The 16,655-nt window shown below is 43.2% G+C and overlaps 3 protein-coding genes and 1 non-coding gene across 4 annotated transcripts; 2 read left to right on the top strand and 2 right to left on the bottom strand.

Moving 5' to 3' along the window:
• Window positions 1–653: 653 nt before the first annotated feature.
• LOC4348804 (3-ketoacyl-CoA thiolase 2, peroxisomal) lies at window positions 654–4,639 on the bottom strand. The gene is made up of 14 exons (XM_015759346.3): window positions 4,482–4,639; window positions 4,310–4,386; window positions 3,201–3,285; window positions 2,962–3,088; window positions 2,774–2,872; window positions 2,609–2,676; window positions 2,398–2,505; window positions 2,215–2,292; window positions 1,966–2,098; window positions 1,785–1,881; window positions 1,431–1,554; window positions 1,243–1,351; window positions 1,037–1,120; window positions 654–948 (listed from the first exon to the last, which is right to left on the bottom strand). The coding sequence occupies exons 1-14, from the start codon at window positions 4,566–4,568 to the stop codon at window positions 839–841; spliced, it is 1,386 nt and encodes a 461-aa protein (XP_015614832.1). The 5' UTR covers window positions 4,569–4,639; the 3' UTR covers window positions 654–838.
• Window positions 4,640–8,457: 3,818 nt separating this feature from the next.
• LOC4348803 (inosine triphosphate pyrophosphatase-like) lies at window positions 8,458–11,234 on the top strand. The gene is made up of 8 exons (NM_001423057.1): window positions 8,458–8,683; window positions 9,376–9,440; window positions 9,536–9,599; window positions 9,685–9,694; window positions 9,905–9,936; window positions 10,049–10,161; window positions 10,688–10,764; window positions 10,839–11,234. Exons 1-8 carry the CDS (start codon window positions 8,548–8,550, stop codon window positions 10,957–10,959), a joined length of 618 nt encoding a protein of 205 aa, NP_001409986.1. The 5' UTR covers window positions 8,458–8,547; the 3' UTR covers window positions 10,960–11,234.
• Window positions 11,200–13,344, bottom strand: LOC4348802 (shugoshin-1-like). The gene is made up of 8 exons (NM_001423056.1): window positions 12,971–13,344; window positions 12,836–12,873; window positions 12,626–12,713; window positions 12,474–12,497; window positions 12,292–12,360; window positions 11,966–12,188; window positions 11,809–11,875; window positions 11,200–11,719 (listed from the first exon to the last, which is right to left on the bottom strand). The coding sequence occupies exons 1-8, from the start codon at window positions 13,247–13,249 to the stop codon at window positions 11,452–11,454; spliced, it is 1,056 nt and encodes a 351-aa protein (NP_001409985.1). The 5' UTR covers window positions 13,250–13,344; the 3' UTR covers window positions 11,200–11,451.
• Window positions 13,345–15,952: 2,608 nt separating this feature from the next.
• Window positions 15,953–16,025, top strand: TRNAK-CUU (transfer RNA lysine (anticodon CUU)). Its single transcript has one exon. It is a non-coding gene; the product is annotated as a tRNA-Lys (tRNA).
• Window positions 16,026–16,655: the final 630 nt, after the last annotated feature.

Below are 16,655 nucleotides of genomic sequence, written 5' to 3'. Positions count from 1 at the left end.
TGATTTGCCACATAAATATAAAAGTCCAATCCTAGCTACGAACCCGAACATATACGTGTCCAGATTCATAGTTAGAGTTTATTTTTTTTTAAGGACAGAGTTTTAGACGGCATAGTTAGAGTTTACTTTTTTTTTTTAAGGACAGAGTTTTAGACGGCATGATTTGCTACATAAATATGCCTGACATTTAGCGTAACAAAGTGTTGTATGTAACCAAACAAAAACAATCCCTGCGTAACTTTAAGTTTGTGCTATTCATTTTTTTGCCACATCTCACCAGAAAAGTGTCTGGCCAATAATTCGTTAGCCACACTTTTATGGCAATGCGTCCAAAAGAGGCAAACAGCCCATGATATTTTCACTGTCTATGGAACATGAAGTTTTCCCATTCTCTACTTGAAGAGAAGCATGGGCTTAGGCATCGAACTAGCAACAAAGATGTTTTGTCCCGGAGAAAATCCCCCCTTCATTTTACGCATAAATTTGAACAGGGGAAAGTAAAAAAACCAGGGTGCCAATTTCTTTTTAGACAAGTTGGTCTATCCTTTCACCGGAATCCCGCGTCATATGCATCAGGCTTCACAACATTTTCTGATACAAATAGACAATCATCTGATAACTTTCGAAAGCAAAAGGTAATCAGATGAACAGGCTGACAAGGGACAACTTTTGAGTTATTATGCATGAATTTCCTAATTAACAAGGATTCTCCAACTAGCCAAGTTCAGAGCTGGATGAGATTACAGATACACAAGCGTTTTATTCCCTACTCTTGTGTTGATATTTCAAACAATAGTGGCAGTTGCACAATTTTTATGACATATATATATAGTTCTAGTTACATGGCGTCCTTCGAAAGCCGGTTATGGGTCGGGATGCACCGAGCATTAGTGAGCTCATCCACTGCATCCCCACGCTCAAAGACAGCAGCAGCCCCCATGCCAGAACCTGTTCACCAGAAGTTCTTGTCAAGTTACTCCCAGCTGAAAGAATTATTTTGAATTTTCATGCAGGCCAATGGAATATGGTTATGTACCTATGCACATGGAAATCACACCAAATCGACAGTCTTTGCCCCGTCGCTTCATTTCGTTGAGAAGGGTACTGACAGACCGTGCACCTGCCAAGAGGAAACATGAGAAATATCATTGCAATTGGCACATTTGCTTAATTATAGATTACTGATACTAAAATAACAGTTTGGCTATACGATAAGTATCAAGGATAGCAGCAAGAAAATACCTGTAGCACCCAATGGATGCCCAAGAGCCATTGCACCTCCGTTAACGTTAACTTTTGCAGGATCAAGTCCCAACTTCTTGCAGCAGTATACGTACTGTGATGCAAAGGCCTGTGTACAAGAGCAAATAAATATTACAAGGCAGATCTGTTGTCTAGTGGAGAAACTCGATGAATGGATGAAAGTATACCTCATTAATCTCGAAAAGGTCAACATCATCTATTTGAAGACCAGCAGCTTTCACTGCCGCAGGGATGGCAACAGCAGGACCAACACCCATTATAGCTGGATCAACTCCAACTGCTGCAAAGCTCCTACATTTCCACATTCAGCTCATGCTGAGTTTCTTAACAAAGTTTTGCGACAGTTAGTTGTACCATATGCCTATTTGCTTTCATGACTAAGAAGGGAAGATTGAACCACCTTGTTAAAAACTTAAAATTAATGTTCTTTGGTACTTTTTTAATTAGGCTGAAAACAATGCCTATAGATGTGAGTTGTGACCCAAGATATGATATATAGAGTCATAGAGAAATACTAATACCTGAAGACGCCAACTATTGGAAGACCCTTTTGCATAGCAATGTCACGTCTCATTAGTAAGACTGCTCCAGCACCATCGCTTACTTGGCTAGCGTTTCCTATGGGTTAAAACAAACACTAATCTTTAGAGGTGAATACAACTAATCAACAGTTGTGCCTAACAAACATTCATTACACGTTACCAGCAGTAGTGGTGCCATCTTTAGAGAATGCTGGTTTGAGTTTTGACAGGACTGCCAATGAAGTGCCTGGTCGGATTCCATCATCTGCCGAGACCACTATCTCCTTTTCCTCACCAGTTTTTGGATCCACAATCTTCACAACACAATGATCATGTCAGGATAACACAGTAAACAGAAGACTATCATGTAACAATAATATTAAAGAGTTCAGACAGTTATTTTAGGAAGATAACCAAGCTGCTAAATTACCTTCGTGTGAACTGGAACAATTTCTTCCTTGAATTTACCAGAAGCAGCTGCAGCCGCAGCCTTCCTGTGGGACTCAACCTAAACATCAATATATGAAAATAATAAGGGAAAGAATCATATTGTGCAACACTTCACTGTGTATCAATACACATGTCCAAAGAAAGAATTGATAAGGCAACCTACAGCAGCCTGGTCTTGCTCCATTCGTGTTATGCCAAATCGTTTTGCAACATTCTCGGACGTGAGGCCCATTGGGAGAAGGCAATCGCGTGCTTGAGAAAACAGCTCAACCTAAAATAGCGGGAGATTTCAGCCAAAAAAAAATCAAGCTCAAATATCTTTACACGTGCATCCAAAGATTATCTTGCTGCATTGACCATCATGTTTCACATACTTTGGGGTTCACTTGCCCATCAAGGCGAACTTGGTTCACTGTCATGGACTCTAGGCCAGCAGCAATACCTTGAATAAATAACAAAAGTCAGTTCACCATGAATTTTTTTTTCAAACTTCTCCTCACAAAAAGGACTTCTTAAGATTAACCACCAGCGGATCATACCAATGTCATAAAGTCCTGCTTTAATGTTAGAAGCAACATTTGCAACTGCTTGAAGCCCAGACGAACATTGCCTGTTTACAGTCATAAGAGGAACGGTATCTGGAGCATACAAAACAAATTAATCAAGTTGAGAATGATGACAGTCCAATATTAATGGCAAACATGATAATGTTTATTATGACTCTTACCAGGGAATCCAGCATAAAATGCAGCCATTCTGCATTCAATTGCCCTTTGGGACCCAGGAGCTAAAACAGTACCAACAACAATATCACCAACTTCACTTGGGTTCAACTTCGTTTTATCTATCAAAGCCTGTAGTTGGGAGGCAAAATATATGAGAATGAGACCAAAGGTCGAGACAGAAGCAACCAGTTCACTAATTGTCAAGTTGGGAGAAAATGAGTATATGATAACAAATACAAACCTTGAATACTGGAACCAAGAGGTCCTCTGCGGGAGTATCCTTGAAACCACCTCTCTTGGACTTGCAAATTGCTGTCCTATAGGCACTGAAGACACAAAAGACCCATGATTCACTTCTATTTATGACTTATGATAATCAAATAAGGAAAAAAATCACTTGCCACTGAATCTAACGGTAAACCAAGCAACAATCACATGTGTTTTTCACAGCTTTTTTGGCTCTCTTTTTCATATGTTTTTAGATAATGGGTATTTTATTTAGCAATGAAATTACATCGAGAAAAAGAAAACTAGGCCAACACGAGTTGTCTTACGGCAGCTAACTATCCTATATAATCCAGACCATATGACACAACGGCTATCAGACTATGACACCCTTTTCCCCTATGTTGGCAATGCTAAAACTTTCATGTTTATATATCATTCTCCTTATTCAACATGCGGTCTTCAAAATATTAGCGGAAACAAGTAGCCCAATTTTATTCATAACTTTCATAGCTTTTTTTTTTGCCGCGGGGGGGGGGGGGGGGGGGGGGGAGTAGCTATATTTAAGACGCCATATTTTTCACCAAAAAATAGTCGGCATGTATTTACATTGTAAGTTCCTAAATTACATATGTAATTTTAGTGTATTTACAATATAAGTCCCAAAATTACAATAAGTACGATGTAATTAGTATGAGTAATTTATCCATGAGTGATAATAGTTTAATCTCCAAGTGAAAGTGAATACTAGCATGAATTTTGAAGATAATCAACTGCAACAGGCAAATCTCAAAGCAGCAATGGATGGTCTGAGATCTGACAATAAAATGAACAAAATTGTAGCGACACAAATATAGCAATTCCGTTTTTTTCTTCGTCCAGATATTTTTCGAAAGACCTTTACTATTTTCGTCCAGGTTTAATTCGTAATAAGCTGATAACTAAATTTGACCCGACAACCATCGACCGGGAGAAGAACACGGTCAACACAAAAACAGCCATCCATCTTGAATCAATTTCACCGATCTAAATAAATTATCTATAATCAGAAGCTATAAAATCCAGGCCATTGGCATGGCCAAAGGGCAGAACCGCCGCGGGGGGAAGGAAACACATCTCACTTACGCGACGATGACGACGTCGTCTGCGAAGCACGCCCCGCGGTGGTACGCGGCGCTGTCCCCCGCGGCGCACGCGCTCGCCTGCACCAACCAAACCAAAACCAACAATCAAAAACATCAGCACGCCGCGCAGATCTGGACACCCCAGGGCGGAACGCGGCGGTAGGTGGACTCACGGTGATGGCCGGCGCGGCGGCGGCGGGACTCGCGGCGGGCTCCAGGTGGGCGAGAAGCACCCTCTGCCTGTTGATCGCCTTCTCCATGGCTCCCTCCTCTCCTTCCTTCCTTCCTCGCTTTCTCCCGGCAAAGCTGTTCGGCGAATCACAAACCAGGCGGGATGCGGGATGCGGATGCGGGAATATTTCTAGGGAGAGGAAGGAAGGGAGTTAGGTGGTGGGTGGCCGTGTACTGCGAGGTTTTTTCCGTGGAGTTGTGGGGGAAGAAGGAGCCCACTTGAGTTGGAGTTGGGAGCTGCGATGCGAGTGCGAGATGTGAGATGTGAAAAAGCCGTGAGGACCGTGACGACTTGACGAGGACGGACGGAGGACGCGAGGCGAGATCGCGCGAGGAGGTTTTGGTCGTCGGGGGCGTCGGGCTGTTCGTTTGCCGGGTCGGCTCGGCAATCAGACCGCCCGCACGCGGGACACGCGGGGTTTTAGAAAAAAAAAATGGACTCTCTTCTCCGTGCGTGTGATTGGCGTGCGGGACGCGGACGCGTGGGTGGACGGTGGGGTCGGTGGTTGGCCTGGGGTTTTGGCGTTTTGGCCTGGCTTGGTAGCAGGGCAATAGCAGGTTATAAGCCAGCTACAAACATATTGTAAGAAGATAAATGAGGAGAGAGAAGAGCAGCGGGCTAAAAATTTGTAGCCAGCTGTAGCACGGACTCCAAGACATAGTATGTGTATGATATGTGGACCAGATATTAATAGTGTAGTATGTAACTATTGTATGAATGAGCTATTAGATTGGCTATAGATGAATTGGAGCTACTAGTTGGCTATACTATTAAACTTGCTCTAACGATGAGAAGCGTCCGGATTGGTGGAATTTCGTTACGGTGAGGAACGAAGTGGCTATTTGGGTAATATGGTTGGTTACCAGATTCTGAAAAAATTAGAGAAGTTGTATAGTTTCTGATTTATAGTTTATTTTTGGATTTTACGACTAAGCTTCTTATAATCTTAAAAAATAACTGTTTATAATTTTGCTGAAAAAACTTCTCCAAGTTCCCTTTTAAAAAAAATAGACCCAAAGCTGATGATGGCATCCCACTCCATAGGAAAACTGTGGAATGAGCAGCAAGGAGGGACTTCATTCCTCGAAAAAAGGAAAACGAGGAGGAGAAGGAACTTCAGGAGAAGCAATGGTAAATTGCGAGTAGTAGACCAGATTGACTAAGCCCATAAAAATAAGTTACGAGGCTGATAGAGAATAAAACATTAGATCCGATAACAAATCAATTGCTACGTTCTAGTACTAACTGATGATGGTGTGTATTTGTCATGTCACATAACTCAACCTTGTTCTCACATACATAACGTTCTACTAATTTCTTAACCTTCATATTTTGACTCACTGAAACATATAAAAATTATTAATATATTTGATGCTTGAAAATAATGTTGGTATATATGTCACATAAAAAACTTTTATGCGAGAACATGGGGATCTTCCAGAGTAAAAGTCCGAGTCCTGACCAACAAATGTTTGTCCTCTCCTCGCCCTTGATCGATGTCCTTGCAACACAACAACGTGTGCATCACTTAGGTCGAAAAATACTCAGGAGTCTTCCGGCTAGCTCCATAAGCTGGTGGACTAAACGACCTGAGTTCGTAGTCTCATCCCTTCTAATTATTATTTGATATTAGGTCATTCCCTAATATCCGCGTCTTTTTTCATCACCTAGGTCACTACTAGCACCTTTGCCGCCAACATCGACACCAAAGATGGATACTACAGTATGTCGTTAATTAGGGTGTGTTCGGCACCCTTAGTTCCCAACCCCTCTCCCTTGTTTTCCGCGTGCACGCTTTCAAATGGCTAAACGGTGTGTTTTCTTTTTTTTTGCAAAAAGTTTCTGTACGGAAGTTGCTTAAAAAAATTAAATTAATCCATTTCTTTTAAAAAATAATTAATACTTAATTAATCATGCACTAATGTACTATTCCGTTTTGTTTTTGGGTTGGGATCTGGCTGGAGCGAACAAAGCCTTAGTTGTGGACGTACGTTCCCAACACATGGAAGGGCTACCACCACGAAGGTGACTTGACCAGCTTTCGATTATGATTATTGCTAGTGTCGTAATTATATTGGTCGTCCGAGAGATCCGTATTCATAATGAATGCAGCAAAACTCTGTACATCGTCGTCCTTGTGATAATAATGGTTAGCAATGACCTGATGCACGGTCGTGGGTATTCATGTCGTTGGAAAAATGTCTGAGTAATAGCCGAGATTTTTCTCAGAGATGATCAGCAAGTGTCTAATCATGTTCATATTTTCTTCCTTTTGTGTGCGGAAATTCCCCGTCAAATGTAGATTGCTCGATACCCTCGTGCCATAGGGCGTGCGTCGATGATATCGAGCGGCATGTGACCGTTGTCCTCGCCACGTTGCTTCTGCGGCAGCCACCACATTGGTGCACCACATTAGTGTTTACAGGGGCGGAGCTAGAACGAAATATAGAGGGATGTCAGCTGCTTAATTTACTTTACTTACATCGAGTTTAAATTGACATAGGTGATAGGTAAAGTATAGCTAAAAAATTTTCTTGACTGAGTTTCTGGGCACCCCTATAAGATACTCTATCTCTACCCCTGGGGGCAACATAGAAAGGGGACAAGAGATGGGAGGGAAAAAATGTGGCAACCATGGTTAGATGCGTTTTAAACATTTTCAACAATTTATATTGTTTCTATCTTCTACTCAACTAAAAATGAATATTTTAACAAAATGGCTAAATAGTTGATGATAGATTTTTTTTGTCAAAATCATGCATATTACTAATGTTGAGATTTGCTTCACGATTCGTACTCCAGCGACCCTAGCTATTCTCCTCCAACTCTGGTGGTACCTTCTTCTCTAGCCTTGGTGACCCCGACGAAGGCAATGATGTTAGGGTTTAGGGTCCTGGTTTAGGATAGGGTGGGAGGAGGAGAGGGATGATCGTCGGGCTTAGTGGGGTGGCGGTAGGTGGTGGGCATGAGTAGGCAAGACACCGGCGATAGCTTTGAAGCCGCGGGGGATGGAGGAGGGTGGTAGTCTGGTAGGCCGACATTGGTAGCTAGAACAAAACAAGCATTTGGTTAGGAGGCGGCGACTGGTGATGGTGGATCGGGCGGAAGAGAGCCGCTAGAGACCCGGAAGACGATAGGATGGGAGACCTCGCCGATGGCGTTATCCCTTACAGCCAGGCGACGAGGTTAGGCAGTGCTGCGTGGGGCGGAAGTGGCACAGATCGAGCGTTGGTGAGAGGGCAGCAGCGTGAAGGGATGTTGGGAGGAGAAGGATGAAAAGGAAGGGGTTTTGTGGTTAGTTTGCCTAGCATGTATCTTAAAAGCAAATCGAAAGGTCTACAATTTGCAAGATTTTTAGGGGTATTTTCAATCAAACAGTATATATAGACAGACCCATATTTTAATACACATACAAGATATCTAGTAACAAATATTCTAAGAGTATCTTTTCTGATGATCTGACTTTTACCATACTCCCTCTATAAAAAAAAGCCAACCTCAACGTTGTCCAAATTTGTTGTACTCATATCTTAGTGCGATGTTGTTTTTTTGGACGGAGCGAGTAGAAGTTAATAAATCAACCAAAGCCACGATGTCTTCGTGTAAAATTTACCTCAGGAGAAAATCATGGTCGAGTTCTACACGGCCAAAGTCATCTGCCTAAAATGGGCCTAAAGCTACTACTCCCTCCGTATTTAATGTACGACGGCGTTAACTTTTTAATCAACGTTTGACTTTGACCACTCGTTTTATTCAAAATTTTTATGCAAATATAAAAATACTTATGTCATGCTTAAAGAACATTTGATGATAAATCAAATTACAATAAAATAAATTATAATTACATAATTTTTTTAATAAGACAAAATATCAAATATTTGTTAAAAAGTTAACGGCGTCATACTGAGTGAGTACTATTTTGCTGGGCTAATCAATCTCTTCCTCCGGTCCGCCGCATCACCGTTCCTCCCGGCGGAAGCAGCGGCCAACACCGGAGCGCAGCAAGCATGTCCGGGGCGGCGGCGGCGGCGGCGCGGGCGCTGCCCAAGGCGGTGACCTTCGTGACGGGCAACGCCAAGAAGCTGGAGGAAGTCCGCGCCATCCTCGGCTCCTCCATCCCCTTCCAGTCCCTCAAGCTCGACCGTGAGCCTCCCCGTCTCCGCTTCTCGGTTCTCGCTTTTGTCTCCAGTCCCGTGTGAATCTGCTCGGCTGACGGTAGGGTAGTAGAGTAGCAGGCTGGCTAGCAGCCCAGTTGTGGCGCCGCCGCGTGATACGGTGGTGGTCTACTGAACTGGAGCCTCCTAGGATAGCAGTGAGCATGTGGTTCGTAGATTAGACTGGAGATTGTGGGATTTCGATCTGATTCAATTTTTGTTCTCAACGGGAGTTAGGTTGAATTGTGATTTGTGAGTAGGTAAAAGGTTGAATGTTGATTTGTGCTCATCGCATAGCCTAAAGTTTTTTTTTTCCTTTGAAGTGTGGGATAATTGGATTAGTACTGGTTAAGAACTTCGGGAAGTATGAACATTGATTTGTAAAATTCATGGTGGCCTAGTACCAGAATTGGAGCTGAACAGCGATAGGATCATAGGAGAACCGGCATTAGATTTTCATAGAGTAAGATGTTCCCAATTATAGTTCTGGATCACGTTGGTGTTGATGGACTCCTACTTTATACTATAACCCTATGGAACTTCCAATTTTAGTTTCCGAAATATCAAACTGTTCCAACTGAAGACTGATGTTCTTGTTAATAATGTCATGTTCCTAGTTTTTTCTCTATTACGGTATTATATGTTTTGAATTTGTGTTTATAATTCTGTTAAATCTTGCAGTCCCTGAATTGCAAGGTGAGCCGGAGGACATATCTAAAGAGAAAGCACGAATGGCTGCATCCCAGGTACTTCATGTTTTTAAATGCTAATGCTATTGCATAAACCCAATCAACAAAATTAATGACTCTGTGTGAAATATGCACTGTGTACTTCACATTAGGTGAATGGGCCTGTACTTGTTGAGGACACCTGCCTATGCTTCAATGCACTCAAAGGCTTACCAGGTGATTGATTTACACTCTTCTTCATCTTCACTTGTTAAATCAAAATAGAATGCACAATTTGACATAATTTACCCTTTTGATGCAGGGCCCTACATGTAAGTGCTTTTCCTGTCGAGGTGTAAGTTGAACCTATTTTCTTGTCACCGAGTTATTTGGACTTTTAGACACAAAAACATACTTCACTTCAATGACTCATCAAGAGACTGTTTGCCAGATATCTAATCACATCTTGGTCCTCGATGTCATTGCTAACCTCTTTTTTCTTAATTTGCAATTCTGGATGCTTCTCGACACACGATGAACAGAAAATGGTTCCTTGAGAAAACTGGGCATGAAGGTCATTGATATAAACCATCCTTTTTTCTATCTGCTTGTTTCATTTTATAATATGGTACTTTTTTCACAGAGATTTACTAAGTAAGTTCATGTTTACTATTTTCACATCATAGGTTTGAACAATTTGTTGCTAGCCTATGAAGATAAATCTGCTTTTGCTATGTGCATCTTTTCTCTTGCTCTTGGACCAGGAGAAGAACCAATGACATTCGTTGGGAAAACAGCAGTAAGACATCAATTTTCTGTTTATTCCATTTTTTTTCTTGTGAAGTTTTTAGAGAAGTTCTGCTTATTAGTTGTTGAATAATAATTCTTCTGTCAAAACCAACAAATATTGATGTATTATGTTCAGCCATGTTTATAGTTTGAAGTGTTGCTGCATTTTATTTGAGAGCTATCATTATATTAAACACTGTTTGATATCACATTTTTTTGTACCATGCAAAATATTAGCATCACCAAGGAGACTAGATTCTTTTGTTACTCTTGTCAGATATCTTTCCATATGCATTGTTAATGTAGCATATACTTCCATGCATCATTCTTTCCCTGGAACTTTGGATGAACTCCAGTGCATTTATTTTGGTACAGACAGATAAGCTCTATATACTCCTATTCTGTCACACTGACGCAATATAATTCTGCAGGATGTGGTACCATCCTTTTAGACATTTGTTACAAAAAATACAAAACATAGATTACATTAAAATTAGACGGTTTGGTTGTTGAACTGTGTAATTCTAATTGTACAGGGAAAGATTGTGCCTGCTAGAGGACCTGCTGATTTTGGATGGGACCCAGTATTCCAACCAGATGGTTTTGATCAAACGTGAGTTTCATGATAGCTTGTACTACCTTCTGTGCACCCCTCTTGATTCAAATACTGACACACGTGTATTACAGCTACGCTGAGATGCCCAAGTCAGTGAAGAATCAAATATCTCACAGGGGAAAAGCTCTTGCTTTGGTGAAAGAACACTTTGCAGCTGCCAACTATAAAGTTCAGAACGATGGTTCAGCTTGAACTTGGTGATGATCCGACTCCGTTGCGATTCTTGCCACTTCACCAAGTTGTGACAACCAATTAAAGATGTCAAATACATTAAATACGTCTCGCCTAGCTATCTGCTTGTGCAACATGCTCGGTGCCTGAATCTGAATGGGAGAATAAGTATCTTCTTCACCTATGCAAAGTGTAGCACAAGTATCTTCTTCACTTATGCAACGTTAATCAGGCAGAAGAACATGCTGCAGAAGTGCAGATGCATCTTAATCATAATTTCATTTCCAAATTGGTCAGATCCCGAGCAATTCTTCACACACAGCACCCCCTCTTAACCGTAAATAAATGTGTCACAGCTCAGAATACACACATGGTACATCAAGAATTCAATCCAACAACCATTCCAACAAACAAAATGACATGCTACACTAACTAACTAAACTGCAAAGAATCATTGCAGCACGCAGCTCTATCAGACTATAAGACATTCTGGCCTTAGGAGAGGATGCTAGGCTAGGACCTCCTGAGCTTAATGTTGACAGGCATCTCCTTGTAGGAGGCCACCCTCTCCGTGGCCCTCCTGATCGGCCTCCCCAGCGACGACCTCCGCGGGAACTGAGCCGCCGCCACCGCCACCGCCGCTTGCTCAGGAGGGTCACTGGTCCCGGCCTTGCTGTCGCCGCCGCCGCCACCGCCGCCGATCGCGAGCTGGAGGTCCTCGATCTCGAACAGGTCCTCCCTATGCTCGCTCGGCTGTGGTACCGGTGTTCTCATGGACTTCCTGCAGAAACACACAGGCGATTTCAGTCAATTCAGTTCATCAGTTGTTACTTTGCTGAATCATTTGGCACTCCAGAGATTTTCGTCCACCTTCTCTGCACATTCTCCTTCTCCTTTGGTGTCGCTGCTAGTTTCGTCGTTGCAGCTGGTCCTAGAGCTGGAAAGCATAGATCAATCAATCAGTGAGCCATGCTGATGAGAATTAGTACAGGTCATTGCAAGCAAAATGGTTAGCGGCCATTGTTACATCGAGATCTTTGCATCCGTTTCCTGCTGGCGTTGCTGAGTTTCTTGGTGCTTGCCGCATGCGATGCGTCTGAAGCCGCGGCGGGCTCTGGATTGACGACATCTCCATCCTTGATCTGTGCCGCTCTATCAGAACCCTGCTGCTGCTGCGCCGTTTCGCTTGCAGGAGGAGCCTTCTCTGGCAGTGGCAGGTTCCTATTGCGCTTCATCGCCTTCTTGGCCTCCTGCAATAATAAGAGGATAAGAACAGCAAATTGCATCAACATTTTCCATGGAATTTATGAAACGAAGGTGGAGCAAGAACGACATTAGCATCAGTTCCTATACCTCCAATTCTGATGTTTTTGTTGCGATAACAGCTCTCGAGCAAGCGAGTTGATGTTGCAGCTTTTTTAGCTTCAAAAGAAGAAAGATGGTGGCTAATCAGATGCGTGTTGAAAATGCCATCAACAATCAAAAGTCCAAAACTCTTCCCAAGATTCACAATGATCAGAGAGCCATGAACTCACCCTATCTCTCCCAAGGTTGAGCTCCTGGAGAACAAAAAGAGACAACAATCAAGTTCCATCAAGAAGATGGGTGAAACAATAACTGACTGTACAGATTTCAAACGACAACTGAATAGTGGAAGGAATCAGAAAAAAATTAGGGGCAAACTTACTGCCAGCATCTGGGAATTTGCCTGCGCGAGCTGCCAGTTAGCGAGCCGCAACTTCTGCAACTCTGTCCCACTCAACTCTATGATCTTGCTGTATGCACGAAATCAAGCAAAAACAAGTCAAAACAAGATCACATATAATCAAATTCTCCATCCACTCAAAAACATAATAAGTGAATATGATGCAAGAAATCAGTGATTTCAGGGACGTACTCCCTCTCCTCGAGGAGCCTCACAAGTTCCGAGTTCTCCTGAAAAAATGCCACAAACAATTCCGAAAAAAAACATCACCGTTAGCGAACGACCCCGAGATTTTCAAACTGGCAAGCACAGGATCGGCGATCTTGCCTTGACAAGCTGCGCCTGCGCGACTCCGCCCGCGTCCGCGGCACACGTCGCCCCGTCCTGCTCCACGGCCGCCGCCGGCCGCGGCCTCAGGTTGGTGATGTCGCACAGCGTCTTCCTCCTCGCGGCAGCCCCAGCGCCCTTCGGTATCGAGCTCACGCCGCCCGCTGCCCCCCTCCTCCCCGGAGCAGCAGCGGCGGCGGCGGCCGCCTCCGCCTCCGCCACCACCACCGGCAGCGCCAGGCTGGAGACCTGCTGGGGGACAGGGACGGCGAACTCCATGGATTGGGGGATCGAGCAGGCGAGAGAGATTGGGGGATTTTTGGGGTTAGGTTTTGGGTGGGTGGGAGGCGGAAGGAGGAAGGGGAAAGCGTAACGGCTAGTTGCGGGAGGCGACGGGGGTATTTGAGGGAGGAGGAGCGTGACGTTCAAATCGGAGGGCTGGATGGCACCGTCGGACGGATGGGATTGAGCCACGTAGGAGGAATCGACGGCTGCGGATTAATCAGGTTCGGAATCTGTCCCGTGTGTCTAGTACCCGAAACAAATGGCCATCGTGGTCTGAAACTCGGATTAAAAACTTTTCAACTTAGATTTAAAAACTTTCAATTCAAATTTGAAAACTTTCAACTTGGATTTAAAAACTTTCAACTTGGATTTAAAAACTTTCAACTCAGACTTGAAAAACTTTCAACTTGGATTCGAAAACTTTCAACTCAAAATTAAAAAAATTCAAGTCAAGATTTGAAAACTTAACTCACGTTTGAAAAACTTTTAACTCAAATTTAAAAACTATCACCTCGAAATTCAAAATACTCGATTTAAATTTGAAAACTTTCATCTCAAAATTCAAAACATTCAACTTTAATTTAAGAAACTTTCAAGTCAAATTCAAAACTCTCAATGGATATTGAAGGTAAAATATTCAATTTATAAAATATCACAAAACGCGCGCGTGTGGAGAGGAAAAAAAAAGGAGCGATTACCGGAAAAACAAAACTAGCGCCTAATTTCACGGGAAAAAAAAAGAGAAACTGACACCAGCTTCTATGGTGCTGCGTGGACCGTGTGGGCAAAAATGCGCGCCGCGGGCGCGTACGCGCGAATTAGGAATTGCGCTGAAACTCTGAAATCATGATGGTCTGCATTTTCTTTGTTGTGTTGAGGGTGGGGCATGGCATGTTTTTCATTCAATCTGGGACATTGGCTGTATACAGTGTACACCAGTCACCAAGAAATTCTAGAGTAGTAGTAGTTGTTCCGAAGGAGAGGTATACGGCTGTGTTCTTTTAGGTATACGGCTGTGTTCTTTTCCCCTCTTTCCTAACTCCCTTCCCTCGTTTTTCGTGCGCACGTTTTTCAAACTGTCAAACGGTGTATTTTTTGTAAAAGTTTTTTATATGAAAGTTGTTTTTTAAAAAATCATATTAATCTATTTTTCAAGTTTTTTAGGCTAATATTTAATTAATCTTGCTAAATCGTGTGCTTCGTTCTCCGTGTCAACCTTGCCTCCCGAACACAGCCGTAATCTCTCCCCGGTAGAGAAAACGGTATTATCCATTAGGTTGTGATTAATTAAATACTTCCTCCGTTTTATATTATAAGACTTTTTAGTATTTTCCATATTCATATATATGTTAATGAATCTAGACATATATATATATGTTTCTAGATTCCTTAACTTCTCAATAAATATGGGCAACGCTAGAAAATCTTATAACCTGAAACGGAGGTAGTATTAATTAAAAAACTTGAAAAATAGATTAATATAAGTTTAAAACAACTATTCTAAAGATTTTGTTTTATAAAAAGAACATCATAAGATGCATGAAAAATGAGTGGTGAAGTTGGGAAAGTGGATAAAAGAACATAGGCTTCTAGGAGCATCTTCAACAGCCTTCTTATTCCATTCTCTAAGTTAAATTGTAGCAATTTTGGCTCAAATTCGTGCTTCAATAGACTGGCTAACCGGCTGGCCAAGCCATCCTACTGGCCAAAGTTCCCCTTGCACTGGCCAAATATAGCCAGCCAAAAAGGCCTGGCCAATCGTGGGCCCCACCGCTTTCCCCTCTATTCTCTCTCCCTCCCGTCCGATCCGCGATTTTTCCTCTCCTCCCGCATCGCTTTTTCTCAGCGCTCCCAGATCCAGCGCCGGTGCCGACCACCGCCGTCTCCTGCCGCCGACCTTCCCGGCGTCGCCGAGACAGCCGGCCGAGGCCGCCGCCGTCCTTGCCCCTCCGCCGAGACAACCTGCTGAGGCCGCCGCCGACCTCCGCCCCTCCGCCGAGACAACCTGCCGAGGCCGCCGCCGCACCTGCCGAGACCACCGCCGTCCCGCTGCCGACCTCCGCGGCGTCGCCGGACGCGCTCTTCGCCGAACTCCGTGCCGTCGCCCGACGCGCCCGCCGCCGATCTCCGCGCCGTCGCCGCGCTGACGGCTCCTCCGCCGTCGACCGCTGCCGAGGCCGCCGCCGACCTCCGCGGCGTCGTCCGACGCGCCCGCCGCCGTCCTCCGCCGCCGCGTTGAGGTTGCGTTGCCGATTTCTTCGTGTTGAGGTCGCGTTGGGAGAAGGAGAGGAAGGAAGAGGACTGATAGACTGATGCGTGGGACCCGGTGTTTAATTGGAGATAATGGAGAAACTGTTGGAGTAAAAGACAAATTTGGCTCTCTAATTTTTTAGATGACTGGCCAAAAGAGTATTTTTTTAGCAAATCTGTTGGAGATGCTATAATGTTTTCATGCTGGAGAAGTGGATATATTCTGTAGATTGTAGGTTCTGCTCAAGCTCTGCCATAGACCAATGCAAACCTCGCGGTCACCATTTGACACTTCGGTTGGTGCCAGAATTGGAGCATGTTCCAGCGGTCAAAGCAAGCACGAAAAGGCTAAACAATCACTGCTCCAAATACGTGGATTTGCGTTAAGCTTGATCATTTTCATTCAGTTTGAAATCTATATAGTGTGAATTTCAGGGCACCAGCAAAGCCCGTCTAGCTCAGTCGGTAGAGCGCAAGGCTCTTAACCTTGTGGTCGTGGGTTCGAGCCCCACGGTGGGCGTTGTTTGAGTCCTTTTTTATTTTTTTTGGCATTTCTTACTTTAAGTCCATATATTCTTTTTAATTTTTTGATTGAATGTTGTTGGATTAAAGTATACTACATATCACTCTCATGGCCTCGTCTGTTAATGCGCGAAAGCTAATAAAACTTGCTATGAAGTTTTGAAATGGACTTCATTAGCCTTAATACTTGATTTAAACTCAACAGACAAAACAAGTACTACATCTATTTCATATTATAAGAGCATGTTTAGTTGGTGAAATAAAAATTTTTGAGTGTCACATCGGATGTTTGACCGAATGTCGGAAGAGGTTTTCGGACACGAATGAAAAAGCTAATTTCATAACTCACTTGCAAACCGCGAGACGAATCTTTTGAGCCTAATTAATCCGTCATTAGCACATTTGGGTTACTGTAACACTTATGGCTAATCATGGACTAAATTAGGCTCAAAAGATTCGTCTCGCGATTTCCCCCTAACTGTGCCAATTAGTTTTTCTTTTTATCTATATTTAATGCTATATACATGTATATAAAGATTCGATGTGATGTTTTTGTGAAAAGTTTTTGATAACTAAACATGGCCTAAGTCGTTTGATTTTTTTTTAGCTAGCACACACCGAAACTGAA

Source organism: Oryza sativa, chromosome 10 (assembly GCF_034140825.1).
Source record: "Oryza sativa Japonica Group chromosome 10, ASM3414082v1".
NCBI classification, from domain to species: domain Eukaryota; kingdom Viridiplantae; phylum Streptophyta; class Magnoliopsida; order Poales; family Poaceae; genus Oryza; species Oryza sativa.
This window is presented reverse-complemented; position numbering and strand designations above follow the sequence as displayed.

Excerpts from the sequence above, each read along its gene's own strand:
- LOC4348803 (NM_001423057.1), top strand. The coding sequence starts at position 8,548 with ATGTCCGGGGCGGCGGCGGCGGCGGCGCGGGCGCTGCCCAAGGCGGTG. Across the intron at positions 10,162-10,687 it reads CATTCGTTGGGAAAACAGCA|GGAAAGATTGTGCCTGCTAG; the intron begins GTAAGACATCAA and ends CTAATTGTACAG. Across the intron at positions 10,765-10,838 it reads CCAGATGGTTTTGATCAAAC|CTACGCTGAGATGCCCAAGT; the intron begins GTGAGTTTCATG and ends CGTGTATTACAG.
- LOC4348804 (XM_015759346.3), bottom strand. The coding sequence starts at position 4,568 with ATGGAGAAGGCGATCAACAGGCAGAGGGTGCTTCTCGCCCACCTGGAG. Across the intron at positions 2,873-2,961 it reads ATTTTATGCTGGATTCCCTG|ATACCGTTCCTCTTATGACT; the intron begins GTAAGAGTCATA and ends TGTATGCTCCAG. Across the intron at positions 2,677-2,773 it reads AGCAGGACTTTATGACATTG|GTATTGCTGCTGGCCTAGAG; the intron begins GTATGATCCGCT and ends TATTTATTCAAG.
- LOC4348802 (NM_001423056.1), bottom strand. The coding sequence starts at position 13,249 with ATGGAGTTCGCCGTCCCTGTCCCCCAGCAGGTCTCCAGCCTGGCGCTG. Across the intron at positions 12,189-12,291 it reads CAAAAACATCAGAATTGGAG|GAGGCCAAGAAGGCGATGAA; the intron begins GTATAGGAACTG and ends TTATTATTGCAG. Across the intron at positions 11,720-11,808 it reads AAGGAGAATGTGCAGAGAAG|GAAGTCCATGAGAACACCGG; the intron begins GTGGACGAAAAT and ends GTGTTTCTGCAG.